Raw genomic sequence first — 19751 nt, 5'->3', positions numbered from 1 at the left:
AACAAAGGCGCAAATCTTATTGGTTGGCCAGTTTAATTTGCAGTACGATGGTAAAGAGATTAGAACAACTCACATTACAAAATCACACTGGCAGTGTGCAAATGTTCATATTGGCCCGAACAGCCATCAAAATGTTTATCGCACAAATGTTCGATATGTTCGATAATATTCCAAACATTCGTCTTGGTGTGAACAGGGCTATATATATATATATATATATATATATATATATATATATATTTATTTTATTTTTTTACAAATGTATTGTAAGTTCATCCTAAATTCAAACAAATAGCACACCTCTCCAAACAAGTTGTGTAATTTGAGGTCACTCATGTCTTTGCCACAAACTGTGCAGGACAAGTTATACGTCAAAGTTTAAGACTGCGGATAGGAGTTATTTCAACTTACTAGCCAACAACGCAACATATGCACTATGTCTGCAGTCTGTTCCTTCAACTACTGGCACAACATTATACAAACAGGCATACATCCAGTTTGGCCCATTGTTTTATTTAACCCATCTTGTGTGACAGTGGGTACTGAACTCTGTGAAACCCATCCTAACACCCCAGCAGGTGGAGCTGGCCTGGCCACTGGCACCATCAGAAGATGGCTGGTGTCTAGAGGAGTTAAGTGCTCTTTTGCCCAATTAGAGCACATGGATAAGCGAGCCAATGCAATGGCAATGTGCATCTATTTGTCAGCGGTGGGAAGTCTATGACAGCAGACACATGAGACAAGGTATATCTTCCTGTGGGCCAAGGACAATTTATTACTACTGCCATGTTCTGCATTATTAATTAGTTCCATGTGCCTACATATACACCTACAAAATATTCAATAACAGTGAAAACCAGAGTGGAATGAGGTGTTGTATATCTTTGTTTAGCAGCACCTGAGGTTGGCTTAATTGCCAGAGATGTTCTACAGAATGAGAGGCACTGCAATATGTTTGTGCAAAGCTTGATGACTGAAATAAGGACCACCAGCTGAGAAATGATGCCAACAGCTTGCTAGTTACATTATGTCATATGAGCCCAGTCTATTTCAGTGCTAAAGACAGACATCTGGGCTGAATCCAAAGTCATATTGTATCCATCAGAGACAGTAAATCAGATTAGGATTGCTGCATCCCAAATCAAACACATCAAATTGCTTGGAAAGTTGCTTGTGTACAGTTTCAGGAGGAATTTTGGAAGTATACGCTCAAGCACACTTTTACCTATAGAAAGGTATGTGCATTTATCATGTTAACAAGGTGTTATTTTATGACACAGATGTCCCAATACTAATGTACTGACTTCCTAGCTTTGCAGATGAATTGGGATTCAGTCAGAGTGAGCAGAAAGAGATTGGCTTAATTTGAGCCTAAAGGCTCCTTCGTGACCTGGCGAAGGGTTAAGTGTGTGGTGATGTCGTCTAGAAATGTTTGCCAAGGAAGCATGGCCTAGATTCACAATGATACTATGTAGCCAGAGACGAGTAGAGGTTGTAAGGTGAACAATGTGTCATGATCACTTCTACTATAATTCACAAATATGCAGTGGCAGCTCCACTGTAGATTCTGTGTCCGTGTATTGTTGCTTTGACTTGCACGCCTTGTTAGACAAATGGGGCATACTGATATATAGTTGGCTCAAGTGGAATATCATTCACGCACTGTTCAAGTGTCAACACTCATTTGTAGCTCTCTTACATTTGAGATCTTCAGTGGAGATCACAAAAAATGCTTTAACAAGGAACTATTCACCAGCCACAACCTTCCAATCTAGGGCAACGCATTCAGCTCATTTGCCACTTTTGCCTGCTTTGTATTCTTGTTTTATTTTAATGTTATGGCATGCTTCACAAGCCATGTTCCCTATTGTCACAGTTGACGCCATATCCCTGAGCCATTCAGAGTCAAGGAAAAACAGGCAGGCCATTGATGCAAGGTAATTGGCACCTCATGCAAAAACATGCCCAGGGCTAGAACACAGACACCTCAGCGGACTACATCTCAATCCAGAGCTGGATCCACATCCCACTGGGACTGCTTCGGCCATAAACCCAACCTCCAGACCAAGCGGAAAAGCCTCTGTAAGGACATGCTGCTTGACTGCTGGAGCCTAGTGAATTTTTCATGGAGAGCCGCCACATTTGCACAAGTCAGAAATTGGATTGTCTGAACCAGCCAATTGCAAAGGTAATGCAACCGCTTGGGATTGGAAGTCCAAATCCTCCCGAGGGAAGCTCCTCTACATGTGGACGTGTGCATTACAAGGCCTCTGCCTCTACTGGTATTGAAGAAAGCATATCGATTAACACTGCTGTTAATACCCCTGGCTGAGTCGCTTCAAACGTGACTTGCTTCAGTTTCCATTTCAGCCTTAGACACTGCTGTAAAAGTACAACAGTAGAATGGCAAATACGAAGCCATCTCGCCTGCAAACACAGTAAATGTGGCCAGCCAGACACAAACTGAGAGCAGCACTTGGTCTAAACCAACAAAGGCACAGTAGGGGCGTACAGCAAGACCATAACTCCAGCACTGAACATGTCCCTCACCTATAAAATCTATTGTCAGTTTAGGAGCATAAAGGAACAACAATAACAGGATTTGAGATAGGTTCTGGGGTTTAAGCCTTTTGCAGTAACCGGGGAAGAATACTTTCCCTATTCTAATCTCGCCAGATATCCACCCTGAGCCCAGAATATCCCAAGATAAATGTTGAAACTGAACAATGCTCTTGCTGATTGGCAACTTCGCTTGCGCGCATGCTTTCCCCCCCTCCGTGGCTAATCCTCTTACCACAACTTGTCAGCCTCTCTCTCCTCATCTAAATCCATTCGGCTGTTTTAAAAACTGTGTTGTGATACACATGCTTGCCTCATATCTGCCTCCATGTTGCTGAACACAGACAGTGTGAGAAAACCTTGCATGCTGTACACGGGAGCCAGACGTTACGATTACCACTTCATGAAAATATGGGTTTGCACTATACAATGGCCTTGAACTGCTATGCAGTAGTTATTACATGACTAGATGACACTCAAAGGAACGAGGCGTCAAGCATCAGCAGTAGAGCCGGCTTTATGTTGCACGCAGGTCAAGCGCTGTAACAAGGTTCAACCAATTTCAACTTTGACATCATCTGCTACAGACCTTTCGGAAACGGATCCGGTGTATCTAACTATAAAGTGTGAAGGCATAACATATTCCATGTAAATAAATAAATGGTAAACGGTAAAACGTTTCTCATGTGGAGGTCAATGGGTGATGTTTGTGTTGAGCAGTTTGCATTGTGTTAAACAGACTGCGTTCAATCACTCAATATAATTTTGATACAAAATAATCAGAGACTTGGCAACATGGACAGGCTGCGTAGCATGCCGTTATCCTTGAAAGGTATGGACAGAACTAAGCAAGGTGCAAGCCAACATGACCCAAGATTACTTGTGACGAGTGGTGCTGACCTAAAAGTGTGTTGTGCTGTGAACTACTGACACAACTGACCTCATTCAAATGTTTGGTATTTATATGCATCGTAAATCGTATATGCAAACCCATTTATAACCCAAACTCAATAATTTAGCATATTGTTGGGTTTATGTTGTTCATGAGATTTCCATATCTGATTTTAAGGATATTCTTGTGACTTTTGTATGATAAATCATTATGTTAAGTTGTGATGGAAAACCAGTTGAGAATCACTGCACTAATCAACACAATTATGCGTCTGTAGCCTCTTATATACAACAGATGAAAGAAGAAGACAAAACAAAACACGAAGCCAAGCTGAACCTACGCAATTCACGCTACCTCTAAAAATCTCCCTGACATGCTAAGTATTGATGTATTCAAAACACAGTCATCCTCCACAGCCACACAAAGGACTTCGATGACTCTTTAGACCATGAGAGAAGATAAAAAGGTGCAAGAGGAAGGGCTGCATTCAAAGTACAGAAAACAGAAGCAAAAAAAAAAAAAAAAAAAAAGATCCAAGACATGCAATTGTCTTTTGTCACCAAAGAGAATACCTTCATCTTCATCACCGTCGTTATCGGATAAATCCTCGCCCTGTTTTTTGGAATGGGTTCCTGTTAGTAAAGCGGGGAAAATACAGAGAAGCACAGGAACATTCAAAATAGCATGATCATCAAGACAAAAAAGCTTAACAAAGAGCTGCCACATGTGATCAAGATTAGACAGTATTCATTGACTTACAGTAACTGACCAATAGCTAACACAAATCACTTAAATGTACTGTATGCAGAATCAAGTTCACATAATGTGCATCTATTAGAACACAACCCTAATAAGAGGTTAGAATTTTGATGTCAATTTGGCTAAATGTCTAAAAAAACATGACAGATTATTCAATAGCAGGGCATTACAATAAACGATCGGTTGTGTTCCACCCTCTTATTAAGTCTGTTCTTAATATTACAAATCACATATACAGATTTTTTTCAAACAAAGTAGTAGTACAATTCAATGAGTGCTGCAGTTTCATTCAAATAAATGACATACTTTTCAGAGGGTCAAGAGCTTAACACACTATTAATAAAAGCATTAACACGACAAGCTACAATTTGTAATGATAGAGTAAACTGCATTATTCTTCGCCCATTTTAAAATGCCTTAATAGAGATTTGACTCTGCTTTTCAAAGCGTAATCATTTCATCATTAGTGTTCATTTCAAGTGAACGCTACAAAACACAGATGCAACTAATCACATCACCACAATGTCTTCATCAGTGTTTGTACAGATCCAGTTGGATAAATCAGCACATTTGTTGATCAGCATGTTTAGCTACAGTAAAACCCTATCCCTAAAATCTGTCGGGTCAGTTTGGAAAGCTGTTCCTTGTCCTACTTGGCAAAATCCTGGTCACCCAATGATTCATGTCTTAAAGATCACAGAAGGGAGGTCAATCTTTTTATGCATGCTGCAAAGTTTTAGCAGTACAAACACATTTTTAAAGTGCATGGAAAGACCTGTCTCGTGCGTGTGTTGTGTAGCGCACTAGGTGTGTGGCGTTGCACTGTTAGGTTAAGTTGAATGAATGCATTGTTTGAGAGAGGTGGCAGCTGTGATACCCGAGGCGAGAAAGCTCTGTCACTTCAAATGTCCTTTGTAGTGCGTCTGGATTTAATGGCATCGTGTTGCAGTTCCCATAAACTATATTATTTTTCATTGAGAGTATTCACAGACCAAACGATTCTGCGTTAATATATGGCTGACGTTAAACTCACGTCAGTGAAAATCTAATTTTGAAATGCAAAATCCCTGGATTTATCAACCATCAATAACGTCAATGAATGAATGAAAGTTTGTTTTACGCCACAGAAAAAAAAAAAACTGTCCGAACTGCGTGATATAAATTCGAAATTGCATGTTATAAAGTCAGAATTGCGAGTTTATTTCTCGTAAGTGTGAGTGCATATATCTCCCAATTCTGACTTTATATCACTCAATTCTGACTTTATATCTCAAAATTCTAATGCTACGATTGTACTTTTGATAAATGTTCTGGAATCATATTTTAATGTTTTATCAAAAACTTTGCAATAAGGTTAACATTAGATAACATGAACTAACAATGAAAAATACTTGCATGTATTCATCTTAATTTGTTCATTTTAACATTTACTTATACAATACTAAAATGTTGTATTTGTTAATGGAATTTAGTATTTTTGAGTATGACTAATGTTTACAAATCTGTAACAAAATGTGTAATTACTATTAACGCATAACTAATGCACATTTATTTTACTATACCTTTAGATTTTATGAACAACTAATCAGTAACTACACAGATTTGAGTCTCACAAAACTTCATGTTGAGTTGGACATTATAAAAACATTGAATTGGTAACTGAGCAAGTTAGTCACTAGATGATTTAAACATGAGTTTGATTGTTAGGTCTTTTTGACCATTTGTTCATCATTTGTTCACATTGACCCTACACCATTAGCTTTGACATTGCACTGCATTTACTTTTCATTAAGTCTTCTTGTAGCACCACCATTTTAGTACAGTATTTCATTCGCATTGCCATTAAAACATACAAGTTTCAAGAACCGTTGACAGAAATGAATGCCACGTGAATAATTAGTTTAAAATGGTTCTGAATAAGATTCCCAGCTTTATTCAGCGCTTTTTATCACACTGATATTAACCTCAGCGGACGGCAGCCCATCTGGTCCGGCGTCTCCACACACTTCAGCTTTTACAGTGAGCTAATACAGCCTCTTTGACCTATGCGTCAGTGTAAAAGCTCACTGAATGTAAAGTGCATCCCATTCTGAAGCGCAGGAGAAGTGGGTCAGAGTGACAATGGATTGAGCCCAGATTTACATATCGGAAAGGTCACAATGTGGCGAGGGACCTATTGGCGAAATGTTGATTTCTAACAATCCAAGATGGTATTCACTTTACTGTCTGTCTCAAATCCTCCCTGTGTGGCTTCTCTATTTAACAATCCCTCTCATTCCTCTGCGTTTCTCGTAATATTTGATCTTTTGTTACTTCTGGAAAAGAATTTCAATGTGAAGTATGCAGAGGAATATTAAAGACTCCCTGTGGTGAAAATCAAGTGTTTAATGTTGTCTATGTGGTGTTTTTAATATGCAAATTTAATGTGCAAATTCATCAGTCTGAATATTTTCTTCATAAAACTGCAGCGAACCAAAGAGTCTCAAAAACGCCCGTTTCCTGCCGTCACAATCATGTGACCAATCCCGTCATGAGGGGGCGGGGCTTTTCTCCACTGACTTCTATGATGTCCTTGGCTAAACGAACGGGAACATCGCCTGAAACACGGCATGTCACAATCGGTGATGAAGCAGGCGAGAGCATAAATGTAAAACTTTATCATAAAGCAGCAGCATTTTTTATGAGTGCGATATTTGGTGGTTATGATCGCTACTGAGGATGAAGATCATTGAATGTTTGAGGTTATAATCCAACACAATCATATGATTTTGAAGATTTGAATTACAGAGCAAGATAAGTAATAAGAAAAATAAACTAATTATTGTTGTAGTCATTTTCTTGAGTCACAGCATATTCAGAAATCTACTTTTGTGTCCCACGGCAAACAAAACAATGATAATTTTAACATGTTTGTTAAGTTGTTCTTACTGTATATAAAATAATTTATGTTTTAAATGCTGTCGATGTGTCAATATCATATTTTTTGGTCTATGCAAACTTATGTAAATGTACTACGGCTGTGCAACGATTAATCTCGATTAATCGCAACCAAAATAAAAGTTTGTGTTTACATAATATGTGTGTAATTGTTTTGTATATATAAATACACACACATGCATGTTTATATTTGTGAAATATTTGCATGTATATACATTTATATATAATTTATATTATATATATATATAACTAGTTTAGGTTACACTTTATTTTAAGGTGTCATTGTTAAAGTGTAATTATACATTTAAGTACTGAGTAATATTAAGCAACTACATGTACTTACTATAGGGTTAGGGTAGGATTTGGATTTGGTTGAGGGTTAGTTGCATGTAATTATGCATAATTTACTGTTATTACTATGGTAAGTACATGTAACATATGTAACAAGGACGCTGTAAAATAAAGTGTTACCATATTTCATATATAAATAACAAATTAAAATATAAATATAAACTCTTAAATATATACATGCATGTGTGTGTATTTATATATACAAAATAATTATACACAGTACACGCACATATACTTTTATTTTGGAGGCGATTAATCACGCTTAATCGTTTCAAAGCCCTAAAATGTACGAATACTCATGAATATTCATGAACTCGCGTTGATAAAACACACAATAGGCAGATACAATCATCTCTCCTTCTTTTCCAGATCCAGGAACACCTGATTAAATGTATAAATATAGCATAATCAATATTTAATATATTTTTTTTGTAAAAATTCACAAGCATGACTCATTTTACCTGCAACAATATCAAGGCATTTTGAGAAACTAGTTTTACTTCCTAAAATATCGATGCCTTTTGTGTAAGTCTATTGACGCCACAGTAAACAGAAGCTGAAGGCACTTTCGCTGTTTTTCTAGTAACCTGCAAAAGGATCAGACACCTTGAGAGTGTGAGCACATTGTTATTTTCTATTATTGCCATAACCTCATCTTTTCATCTAAAGCAATCCGCAAATAACACTGACTACAGTCTCCACTCGTGGATGACAGCACAAAGGAAAGTCGTTTCTGAGGACTTACGAAATTGTGTACAATAAAACCAGGAACATGTTATTAAGGAAGTGACTAGGGCCAATTTCGACTTGATGTCGACTTTAAAGGTTAAGGAGACTATAATCCTAGAGAAAGGACAGACAAAGATTTGCACCGGGGCATTAGTAGCCCAGAGGACTTTTATATCACAGGCCTTTTGTTTTTATTACGAGTGCTGGATAAATAGAGGACCGCATTATGAGCTGTCCTTGCCGTTAACCGAACAATAACCAAGAGTGACTGCGAAGAGAGCTTATGAAAGAGAAAAAGGTGCACGGAAATTGATGATTACATTAAGATCGCTGAAATATCAGCAGTTTCTAAAGAACTTTATTGATGACGTACATGCTGATTTTGGAGTGGATGAAATGAGCAAGCGATGTATAGATCACGAAAACGGCTACGACCCGACCTTGGAGGAATAACCGGCCCTTTATAGAAGGACTAAGAACAAAGACACTGCGCTCTGAACAGGCAGATACACTGGGGCCAGCGAGCAGTGTGGGATCCCAAGGAAAACTTCCTGGATAAGCTGTGTCTTGCATTTCAAGTGTCAGTGAATGAAGCGCCACTGGCAAGAGTTCGCTCAAGCCAGGCCTATGGGCTGCCGCACATTTAAAAGAGCTGCTCCATATCAAGCGGAGGGGACATCCGCTTCCCTTGTGCCTTTCTTCCCTAACTTCCGCCCACCCCTTTTCTCCGTTTATGCCTCTGCTGTTTGCCATGCCTGCGGCTACACGCGCACACATCTCAAACCTCGGGAAAGTCGAGCGATCCAAAAGCCATTTCCATGCCATTTCATTGTCTGTCACTGCTCAGTCGGAGCCTGGTTCAGATTCTAACGCTTAGCAGTTTCCATCACGCTGGCAGACCGCCGGAATATGACGACTTGTCCAATTCGTCTTTCTCGTGGGAAAAAGACCCCTCTGAATGGCGTGTAAAAACGTTCTCCGGTCTGATCCCGTCTCTCAAACAATTAGACCGCACCAAAGCAGGAATTCTCTCTTGATAAATGACATTTAAAACAGAAACATCTCCCTGACTGATTTCATCATGCATGCGTGTTTCATGGGAAATCTGTAGCCAACATCGGAATATTATGTTAATAGAAGCAAATAATCATAATTGACCATGTACTTGGGGAATGGCATTAATGCAATCTTTAAAAAAAACACCCTTTAGGCATTAAACGTTCTGTTAACAGCAGGGAGTTCTTAAACTGAATTTATAAACAGAAATAGATGCACGAAGTTTAGACTACAGAATTCATTAAAAGTGCCTCCTGCTAGCATCATATGGTATATGATTATAAAATATTCAGAACATAACATATGTATAGTTCGGTCCACAACTGGTTTGGTGATAAGGTCCTACACATTGACCGCAATGGCATAACAACGAACACCTTTACGGCCGTTAATCATGGTTAATGTTAATTTCTACTTACGCTAATACATTTTAACATTTCAAGTTGTAGAAATTAGCATTCGTTCTGCAGGGCGTATTTGATCTGAACCCAAGCTACGATTAAGAAGCTAAAGTTCAGCTAAACGTTTCATTCTCTCCCACATTAAAATATATCAAGTATAATTAAAATATACGACCATACATAAATATTGATAGCTTTAACGACCAAGTATATAAACAACATTAATTTGGTACTATAAGCATGTTATTACAGTATGGTCATGGAACCTTAAATAGTGATTTTCAGGGCTGGAAAAGAAATGTTAAAAAGTCATAGAGATTACATGGGAAATTCAAGTGTGCATAAATCTTATTTTAACATATTATCTACTGGACATTGCTCTCTATAAAATTGTTTTGAATTATGATTATTATTTCATCCAGTAAACACAAGAGCCTGGGTCAGTAATGAAAGGTAATGGTGAATTGTTGTATAATATAAGGGGTCCTTGTGTCAATGTATTATTATCAAACTCGAATTTTTATAAATCAGTATTGGCCTAGATTAATGCAAAAATGTTGTTCACTGTGAGTTCATGACATCTTATTCACTAATTGTTCCTTATTATAAATTTTTACATTCAACATGAAGTCATGACCCAACACAACACCAAAACATGCAAAAATGTCCCTGGCTTTTCCAGGCTGACGGATGAATGCCACACAAACTGTCAATGTTGGGATCTGTCTGATTTGTGCAAAACAACATTCGATGGCTTTGATTGGACACACCGCCTTCTTTTGCATGTTGATGAGCCAATGTATTGTGTCATTTTGTTCCAAATTAAATGCATATTAGCATTTTATTATTGACATTTAGCGTTTTCCGCCTGTTGTTTGTGTGACCCATTTTCACTTCACAAAAGTAGAACCACTGCTTAAAGGTCAACATGAATCCAGATTTGACCCTAATAATAATAATAAGAAGAAGAGAATAATATCATATGTATTATTTGATTATTTAAATCTCCTGGTGTTGCATTTTATCTCAAAATGATGAATGTTATTAAAGAAAATAGCAGAAATAAGTTAATGCAACCTCTTATTTACATTAAGTAGAAACAAAAGCTTGGTTTATATTTTTAAATGTAGTACTGTATTGTATTCAACAGAAACATTTACCGTCCGAATAGGGCTTCAATCAAGTTGAGTTCACGTCACCGTCTTGATCTGTTCACTGCGGATTATATATGTCAAATAAACAGCTTATGGTTTTCTAAACTTCAGCTCGCCTTCAGTGGACTTTTGTTACAACTGTAATAAATAGCTCCATCTCTGAAGCCTCTTTTTTATCCTCTCTCTTCCAACAAACCCCACAATTTCTCTCTCTCTCTCTCTAATCGTTTCACTTGGAAATACGTATGTCACATTATAGAAGTAAATGTATTTTAATGTGTTTGTGAAAAACAACACGACTGCATCCAAAATGGACAAACTCTGAAGATCAAATTTGGCCAAAAACACTTTTTCATAATTTGTCAATGGATCAGTTTTGTGTGCTTTTGTGCATTCATCAGAAAATAGCTCTTTCTGGTAACAGATCGAAGTGTTTGTGCACTTGCGAACTTTAATGTGTTTGCTAAATGTAAGACCTTTGTGTGAGTGAGTGTGTGTATGTGTGTGTGTGAGTGTACCTCCATTCTCTGTCACATTTGCAGCTTTTCCACCTAACATAATGTCTTGATAAAATTTTCTTTTGTAAATCCCTGGGGCAAATTGGATTGAAACAGCTCGACGGAGTGGATAGACCATCAACAGGCTCTTAGAGCACAAGCGTACTGTTGCCTGGCAACCCTTACTGATGGTTTTATGTTATGCAAATTTGACGGAATTTACATAAGATTTTCATGTTGCTGCATGTTGAGACTAACAGGTTATTTTTTGGTCTGATCAAAAATATTGCTCTCTAACAACCAAAACCCTCATTTTAGAGTTCAGAATTGTGCTTTCTAATGCAAATGTTGTGTTGCGAGTTCAAAACTTCAGCTGCTCTTATACATTAATATATTACATGCTATTACGATAATCAACGTGCAGCCTTGGGAGATCGCAAACAGCCTTGGGAAATCACAAACCCAAAATATAAATGCCCGTAGAAACTCTGATAAACAAAACAACCATTTAATACAAGAAATCATTGGCTTAATGCAAAAAGAGCATTCAGGTTTCTTTTTAATGCTATCAGCCATAATATTTGTAGATTCAGCAAATCTAAGTATATTAAGAAGAGGAAATAAACGAGGTAGAGTAAATGCGTTCCTGACCCATATCCAGACAGACGGCTCCTCTAGGGAGGGCTTGTTCCCGTAAGACTTTCCCTCACACCACATAGATCATTTAACCGACAGCGCAAACTCACTGCAGCCGTAGTTTCCCCCTGAACGCTGCTGTTAATAGTTCGGCAGCTGCTTCTGTGTAAAGACATTGGTTTTGATGCTTGGCTGTTATTTACATTTCTCATAACAAGATCACGGGAGACTGCGATCGGGACCGTGACACGGGAGTTTCTCTATTCTCTGATTCCGGAAGCTTTCCAGGGAATCTGATGCACAACACAATGCCATTATTTTTTCCAGACACCTCTTCTACAAATGTGACAGATATTGCGTGTTATTTTGATAAGTTTTGTGTACGTTTTTACACCTTTGAATAGGATATTTTGTTTGCAGTCTTCACCTCAGGATTATAGTGTATACGTAAGCGTTTTTATTTCACGTGGAGCGTGTCACCACTTGTTGAGATCACATGATCAGCTGAATACCGCTCGTTTTATCTTTGCACTTTTATCTTTATCTGGTGCATTTCTACATTGGTAGAATTGGTAATCGTAAACATGTGCTTTTGTCTAATGCTTCATCCACACCTCTAGGTGTCAGTGTAAAGACAGCTGTCATATCAAGCAGTGCAATGTAAATAATAATAATAATGATGAAAAATTGTGAGCTGTGAGCCCATTATAAAGGTTTTTACATTTTGGATATGATGGTTTTCATTTCTATGGAAGTTTGTTTCCGCCACAGAATAAAAAATCAGCGGCGCTGCTTCCCATAAGTGTTTTTTACATTCATTTTTCCCATAGGGATTTTAAAAAAAAGTCTTCGTTAAAGCGATATAGGACAAGACTGTGTGTTTAACAGCTTTAATCAGGGAAAGAACTACAATCCCATGAAGCATTGCGAACTGCAGAATCAAATTAAAAACAATGAAGAAATATAAAACTAGTTTATTACAAACATTCATATATATATATATATACACTCACCTAAAGGATTATTAGGAACACCTGTTCAATTTCTCATTAATGCAATTATCTAATCAACCAATCACATGGCAGTTGCTTCAATGCATTTAGGGGTGTGGTCCTGGTCAAGACAATCTCCTGAACTCCAAACTGAATGTCAGAATGGGAAAGAAAGGTGATTTAAGCAATTTTGAGCGTGGCATGGTTGTTGGTGCCAGACGGGCCGGTCTGAGTATTTCACAATCTGCTCAGTTACTGGGATTTTCACGCACAACCATTTCTAGGGTTTACAAAGAATGGTGTGAAAAGGGAAAAACATCCAGTATGCGGCAGTCCTGTGGGCGAAAATGCCTTGTTGATGCTAGAGGTCAGAGGAGAATGGGCCGACTGATTCAAGCTGATAGAAGAGCAACTTTGACTGAAATAACCACTCGTTACAACCGAGGTATGCAGCAAAGCATTTGTGAAGCCACAACACGCACAACCTTGAGGCGGATGGGCTACAACAGCAGAAGACCCCACCGGGTACCACTCATCTCCACTACAAATAGGAAAAAGAGGCTACAATTTGCACGAGCTCACCAAAATTGGACAGTTGAAGACTGGAAAAATGTTGCCTGGTCTGATGAGTCTCGATTTCTGTTGAGACATTCAGATGGTAGAGTCAGAATTTGGCGTAAACAGAATGAGAACATGGATCCATCATGCCTTGTTACCACTGTGCAGGCTGGTGGTGGTGGTGTAATGGTGTGGGGGATGTTTTCTTGGCACACTTTAGGCCCCTTAGTGCCAATTGGGCATCGTTTAAATGCCACGGCCTACCTGAGCATTGTTTCTGACCATGTCCGTCCCTTTATGACCACCATGTACCCATCCTCTGATGGCTACTTCCAGCAGGATAATGCACCATGTCACAAAGCTCGAATCATTTCAAATTGGTTTCTTGAACATGACAATGAGTTCACTGTACTAAAATGGCCCCCACAGTCACCAGATCTCAACCCAATAGAGCATCTTTGGGATGTGGTGGAACGGGAGCTTCGTGCCCTGGATGTGCATCCCACAAATCTCCATCAACTGCAAGATGCTATCCTATCAATATGGGCCAACATTTCTAAAGAATGCTTTCAGCACCTTGTTGAATCAATGCCACGTAGAATTAAAGCAGTTCTGAAGGCGAAAGGGGGTCAAACACAATATTAGTATGGTGTTCCTAATAATCCTTTAGGTGAGTGTACTGTATATATATGCTCTTAAACACAATTATTTTAAGAATAAGCTGAAATAATGCGGGCCGACGGCTTCAACAGAAACAAATACCATCGATGAACAACGTCGTAGATCAAAGGGCTGACTTTAAAGGTGTTTAAGTTATCATTAAAAATCTGTTTCCCTATGGAGAAAATGGAATCGAAATTGACTTTGTATCTCACAATTTTATATCCCACAATTCGGACTATATGACAGTTTGCAAGTTTATATCTAGAAATTCAATTTTATGTCTAAACAAAAGGATTGTGAGAAAAAAATTAAATCACAATGACCTTTTTTTAATTATTATTGTTCTGTGGCGGAAACATGCTAATGTTCATTTCAGAGGAACAGCACTTATTTCATTATAACCTTTTGTTTAAAGTGTGCTAATGCAAGTACTAAATAATGCACAAATTACTGCCATTTTTGTTATCATTTTGCTGTCATAAAGCGTTTTTTCTTCTAAAAAGCCTTGTTATTCAGCAGTTTTTAGGTCTTGCTGAGCTTGCAGTTTATCAGAAACAACTCAGTTTTATTAATGAAAACATAATACCAATATGCATAAACAATATCAAATTAATATGTTTTCTTTAAAAATGCAAATTGAGTGGTTAGAGAAGGTCATGGGGATCCATATTCCAGTTTGCCCAAAATGCTTTAAAGGCATATTCAGGGTTTAATACAAGCCCCAGTGACGAGCAAGACAGCATCTGTGACATTAAAATCATTTTGAAAAAGGACAACACTATATTTATGATGGAGGTTTATATTGGATAGTGTCTGCACAGAGGATTTTATGTTATATAGACACACACGGTTTCAAAAGAATAGCCACAAAACCTAAACATTATCTGTGTTAACATTAGACTAATGCGATATAATCACTAACACACCTGAGCAAACCTATATCCAACTTTCACACAATACACGCGAGGGTTTTAGGAAGAAAAATGACATAACTATCGTCAAAGTGCTGTGTACAGAAATAACGTCAGAAGTTCGTCACAGTAGATAGTCGGTTTTAGACAACATCTCAAAACACACACATCATTGTATAGAAGAATTAAGTGCTTTAACAAAAATACAAGCTTCAAATTTCTGCTTTTAAATCCTCCTGTACACTTTCCCAATAGACCTCTACTGTTAATGCACTACTGTACGAGGGGTGAGTTTAAATTAGTTTGTGGTTATTGATAACAAGTCACAGATGCTGCCTGTACAGCTTAAGTTGTTTTTAAACTCTGAACATTTCTACTTTACCGAGTGCAAGTGTATACAAAGTACTGTATGTTTGATGTTGGTATTTTCAAGGTTATAATTATTATTGCTTAATTATAGGTGATTGCTGGATCTCATTCTTAAATAACCTGGAATTTCCCTGTTGAAAAATATGTTGCTGTTACAGAAGCATTGATTTTACCCCAATTAAAACCAACATCTAACTAGATAACATTTCAGTTTTTGCGTTTAGTCCGTATCTGTGGCTTTGAGGTCATCTATTATGCTTTTCTAAACACATGCTACATTTACTGGAACTGTATCCTCATGGCTGTTGCTTTTTAAAACAATGCATTGATTTTGACATTGGTGCAGAGGTTTCTGTAATGACAGACTCCATATTGTGGCTGCAGGAACACTCATCATTACTCATGTCATATGATATTACAAGTTCCGACACATATCAAGCTGTATGACATCACTGACTCATATCTTACTGTATGATTCTTTGTGTTATGACATCAGTCTCACAACGCTGAATAAATTGGATGCGCTGTCTATTAAAACATGAGTTCAGCATTACGTAGGTAATGTATATATAGGTCTTTGTCAGGAAACGTTATCATTTTGTGTGTCCCCATGACTTACTACATGTATAATTAAGATTAATAAGTTATAGTAATTGATTATTTTAGAGACTGAACTCTTAGTGTGCAATGCAAAAATAAATAGTAAACAATGCATTAAAATGTAGTTTTTTTTTTTTTAAATTGTCACTAAAATATCAGCCAAATTGCATGTCACATTCATCACCATTACATTTAAATGGGTTGTACTTGTCGAATAATAATAATAACAACAACAATAATAAAAATAGCTGCAAGCAGTGATTAATGGCACAAGCACACTAACTTCAAAAATGACTAATTGAAGACATTTGTAGATGATTTTAAGCAAATGGTTAAACAAAAATCCTAAATAAATCACTTGTAATAGTATTACATTGCTTGTCACTTTTGACCAATAGGTGGTGCTATCACCAAATTGACGTGGTCTGGTCAGCGTAGGGTGACAATGACAAACACAAAGTTTGGAGTCAATACAGCAAAAACCTTGCAGAGATAAAGCTTTAGATTCAGTTTGGCATCACGCCTTCAAATTCGTTGATATGTTAAATGATAACGGTTTTGTCTATCAACACGAAAGCCAGCATGGTCTGAAGATGATCTGAATAAAATTTTGGTGAAAATCGGACCAACGTTCTTGGACAGGGGTCTCTAAACACAAGGTGGCACTGCCCCAAAACTTTTTGAGAACCTTCAAGACATCATGCCGAAGACGCGTTTTGTAACGATATGCCAATGCATTCGTAAAATATAGCATTTTAAGACAAAAAATCTAAATGGGCGATGCCTAAAATAGCCGAAATGGGAAAGTTGGGTATCATTCAACTCAGCACGCTGCACCAAATCTAAAGACATCAGTTTTGTGATTTTTGGCCAAACTGCTCAGAAATAAGCCAAAATATAAATGTTTTATATCTCTTGACCAACAGGTGGCACTGTGCCGAATCTGTGCAGGTATCCTTAGATCATTGTTGTCATAACAAACACCAAGTTGGGTCTGATTATACTAAAATGTTGCGGAGATATATCCTCATGTCCCTTTTTGGCGTGCTCTTTGTCGAATTAGTTTGCAACTTCGCACATTATTCGAGAACGGTTTGACTAATAAACTTGAAATCCATCATTTTTGCCGCCATGGACTTTGATCCGTTGGTGGCGCTAGAGGGATTGATGTAGAGACTCCAAAATTGCTGTGGTTAATGTTCAGACTGTCCTCTATCTGTGTGCCAAATTTCATACATTTTATAACTTTTTATTCAACCCTGTTCAGCTATGAAACTTGCCCATTTAAATATAATATTATGAACTCTCTATGGTCAAAAAAAAAAAAAAAAAAAAATGTCTTTACGTTCAAAAAAAGGACATTTTTGCTTGCAATCTTTAGTTTTTAGTAAGCAATTACATTGACCTTGTCATGCTCAGCAGTCAAGAAGGAATCAAAGCATATAGTCAACATTCTTGTGCTTTTATGGCCTCTTGACTGTTGAGTTGACATAATGCAAGTATATTTGCTAGAGAGCAGAAGTTTTTTTTTTCTTTTTTTTTTCTGATCTTGGAATTTTTTTACGTTTTTAAACGTAACAAGGTTGAACATGAACACTAAACATTTTTGAAAGAGAACTGTCAGCGGTTATTCACACTTTTTGGGGGCAAAATCAAGTGACAAAATGAATGTAACAATATTAACCTTTTCAAATGAAATGACAAAACATTTATATATATATATAAAAAAAAAATAAGGGCACCACTTCATGTCAACTAGTATAACTGGGAGTTGTCTACATACACATTGTTTAGTAATTTGAAATAACACATATTCAAAAAAAAAAAAAAACCTATGTTAAAAGAAATATACAGACATTTTTAACACTGCTGAGCGCACAAGACTGTGTAGTTGACGGAGATATCCCTTGGGAACGAGAGAGGAAGTACCAGTCGCTCTCTTCTCTGTATTTGGCTCCAATGTTGGCTTGCTTACATACCTCCTTTTCTACATATTTTCTTGTTGGGTTTTCTGGCACATTCCTTGGATATTCTTTTGACTGTAAAATGAATAAAAGACTACAAAATAACAGAAGGCTCTGGAAGAAACGTTTGAGGAGAACATGCAACAACGTCACTCCCCCTCCCCACAAGAACAACAAAGAGAACCTGTCCAGAACGTTAGCTGGGGTGCTCTGTCTTTTGGGCAGAAAATATTCCAAAAAAGGTGGAATTGATTTGCTGCACCCTGGAACACAGGAAGCCTAGTTTCACATGCACTGCTATATAAGACCCTTTACAAGCACAAGAGAAACTGACTGAACTCTTCCTCATCACAATCCCTGCACCGCTGCATCACTCTAGGTTTAGCATGAGAAATGCATGGCTCTGTTGTACGATGCACCAAATGTGCTTTGAGAATGAGACCGAACAGATGCAGAGAATTGCTGTAAGCGTGCTCCACCACATTTAAGTCCATTTTGGTTTTATGACTTAAGTTGCATTTTAAGTTGTAGCTTTCAATTAAACAGTAGCTCTGTTCCAAAACATAGTGTGGTCCTAGACAGTGAAATATTCATTTTCCCCCAGTACTTGTGCCCTATGCCTTATTTATTTTAGATTTTTGTCATGTGTCATTAGCTTCATTAGCAACATGCAAATGTTTTACTAACTCTTTAGAAATAAGCCAATCATTGTAGCCAACCATTGCAATCATTGTATTTTAAGAGTTTTGTTTTGCTTGGGTACAATAATAATAATAAATATAGCTGCGAGCAGCAGTTATCGGGGCTCAAGCGCTTTAAGGCCTTTAAGCACATGAGTAAACAGGTATTATGTTTTATTTAACAAGCCTGTAACCTCTTAGATCAGAGATGGAAAGGACCATTTATGATTTTTAAAGCTTTTTAACAGTTATAGCACCACCTATGGTCCAATTTCCATAAATGTTTGCATTCGTTCATCGGTTTTGCCGATATATCGGTACCGACAGTTGATTGGTAGAACTATCGTTTATCGGCAAAAATCCACACCAATAGTTTTTCCAGGTCTTACTGTATTACTACTATACATATTGTTATTTTGATTAGATACTCATCAAGTGTTCTGAAAAGTGAGAGACTATACATGTAATATAGCCTTACAATTATGTAATTGTAATGCTCTGGCCTTTGCAGATATTTAAAGGTGATGTATGTAACTTTTTTTCTCTACTAAATCATAAAAATATCATAATATGTTTGCAGATATTTAGGAACCATGCTAAGTTCAAATACTTGTTTCTATGAAAAACACTTCTACAGCCAGTTATTTTACTTATTATTTTACACGATCTGTGTTGTCAGTTGTTTTTTGTTTTGGTCTGCGTGATCTCGCCCACTGCCAGTTCACCCAATAGTATTTCGACAGCCGTGATGCCAGTTGCAAGGAACACAATGTATTGCAGACTTGGAAACGAGCAAACAGAGATTGCAGATTCTACACAACCTAAAAACCTTGATATCCATCTAAAAATCTCTATGAACGAGAGCATATTAAAACACGGATAAATCAACTCATTAACTTACAGTCATTAACTTCAATTTCAATTGCGCTGTTTTCTGTTGCGTGTCCTCAAACTGGCAACCAGTGTGAGCGTCGAGGCTGAGGAGGAGGGGCGGGGGAAACAACGATCTCTGATATTTTGAATTTGGACTGCAGTACCGATTT

At 37.5% G+C, this 19751-nt stretch overlaps 1 protein-coding gene across 2 annotated transcripts in view; it reads right to left on the bottom strand.

Moving 5' to 3' along the window:
- nlgn3a (neuroligin 3a) overlaps nucleotides 1-19751 on the bottom strand; it is a 212715-nt gene that overhangs the window by 122629 nt on the left and 70335 nt on the right. The window contains exons 3-4 of one of the 2 annotated variants that reach the window (XM_084430000.1): nucleotides 18044-18103; nucleotides 4024-4083 (exon numbers count right to left, since the gene is read on the bottom strand). The exons of the other annotated variant lie outside the window; for it this stretch is intronic. Of the exons in view, the coding sequence (XP_084286126.1) occupies nucleotides 4024-4083; nucleotides 18044-18103 (120 nt within the window). The remainder of the gene's footprint in view (nucleotides 1-4023; nucleotides 4084-18043; nucleotides 18104-19751) is intronic. 2 annotated transcript variants of the gene reach the window in all.

The sequence above is a fragment of the Rutilus rutilus genome (genome assembly GCF_951802725.1).
Source record: "Rutilus rutilus genome assembly, chromosome: 14".
Classification (NCBI taxonomy): Eukaryota; Metazoa; Chordata; class Actinopteri; order Cypriniformes; family Leuciscidae; genus Rutilus; species Rutilus rutilus.
The sequence above is the reverse complement of the archived record's forward strand: the minus strand, read 5'-3'. Positions and strand labels throughout refer to the sequence as shown.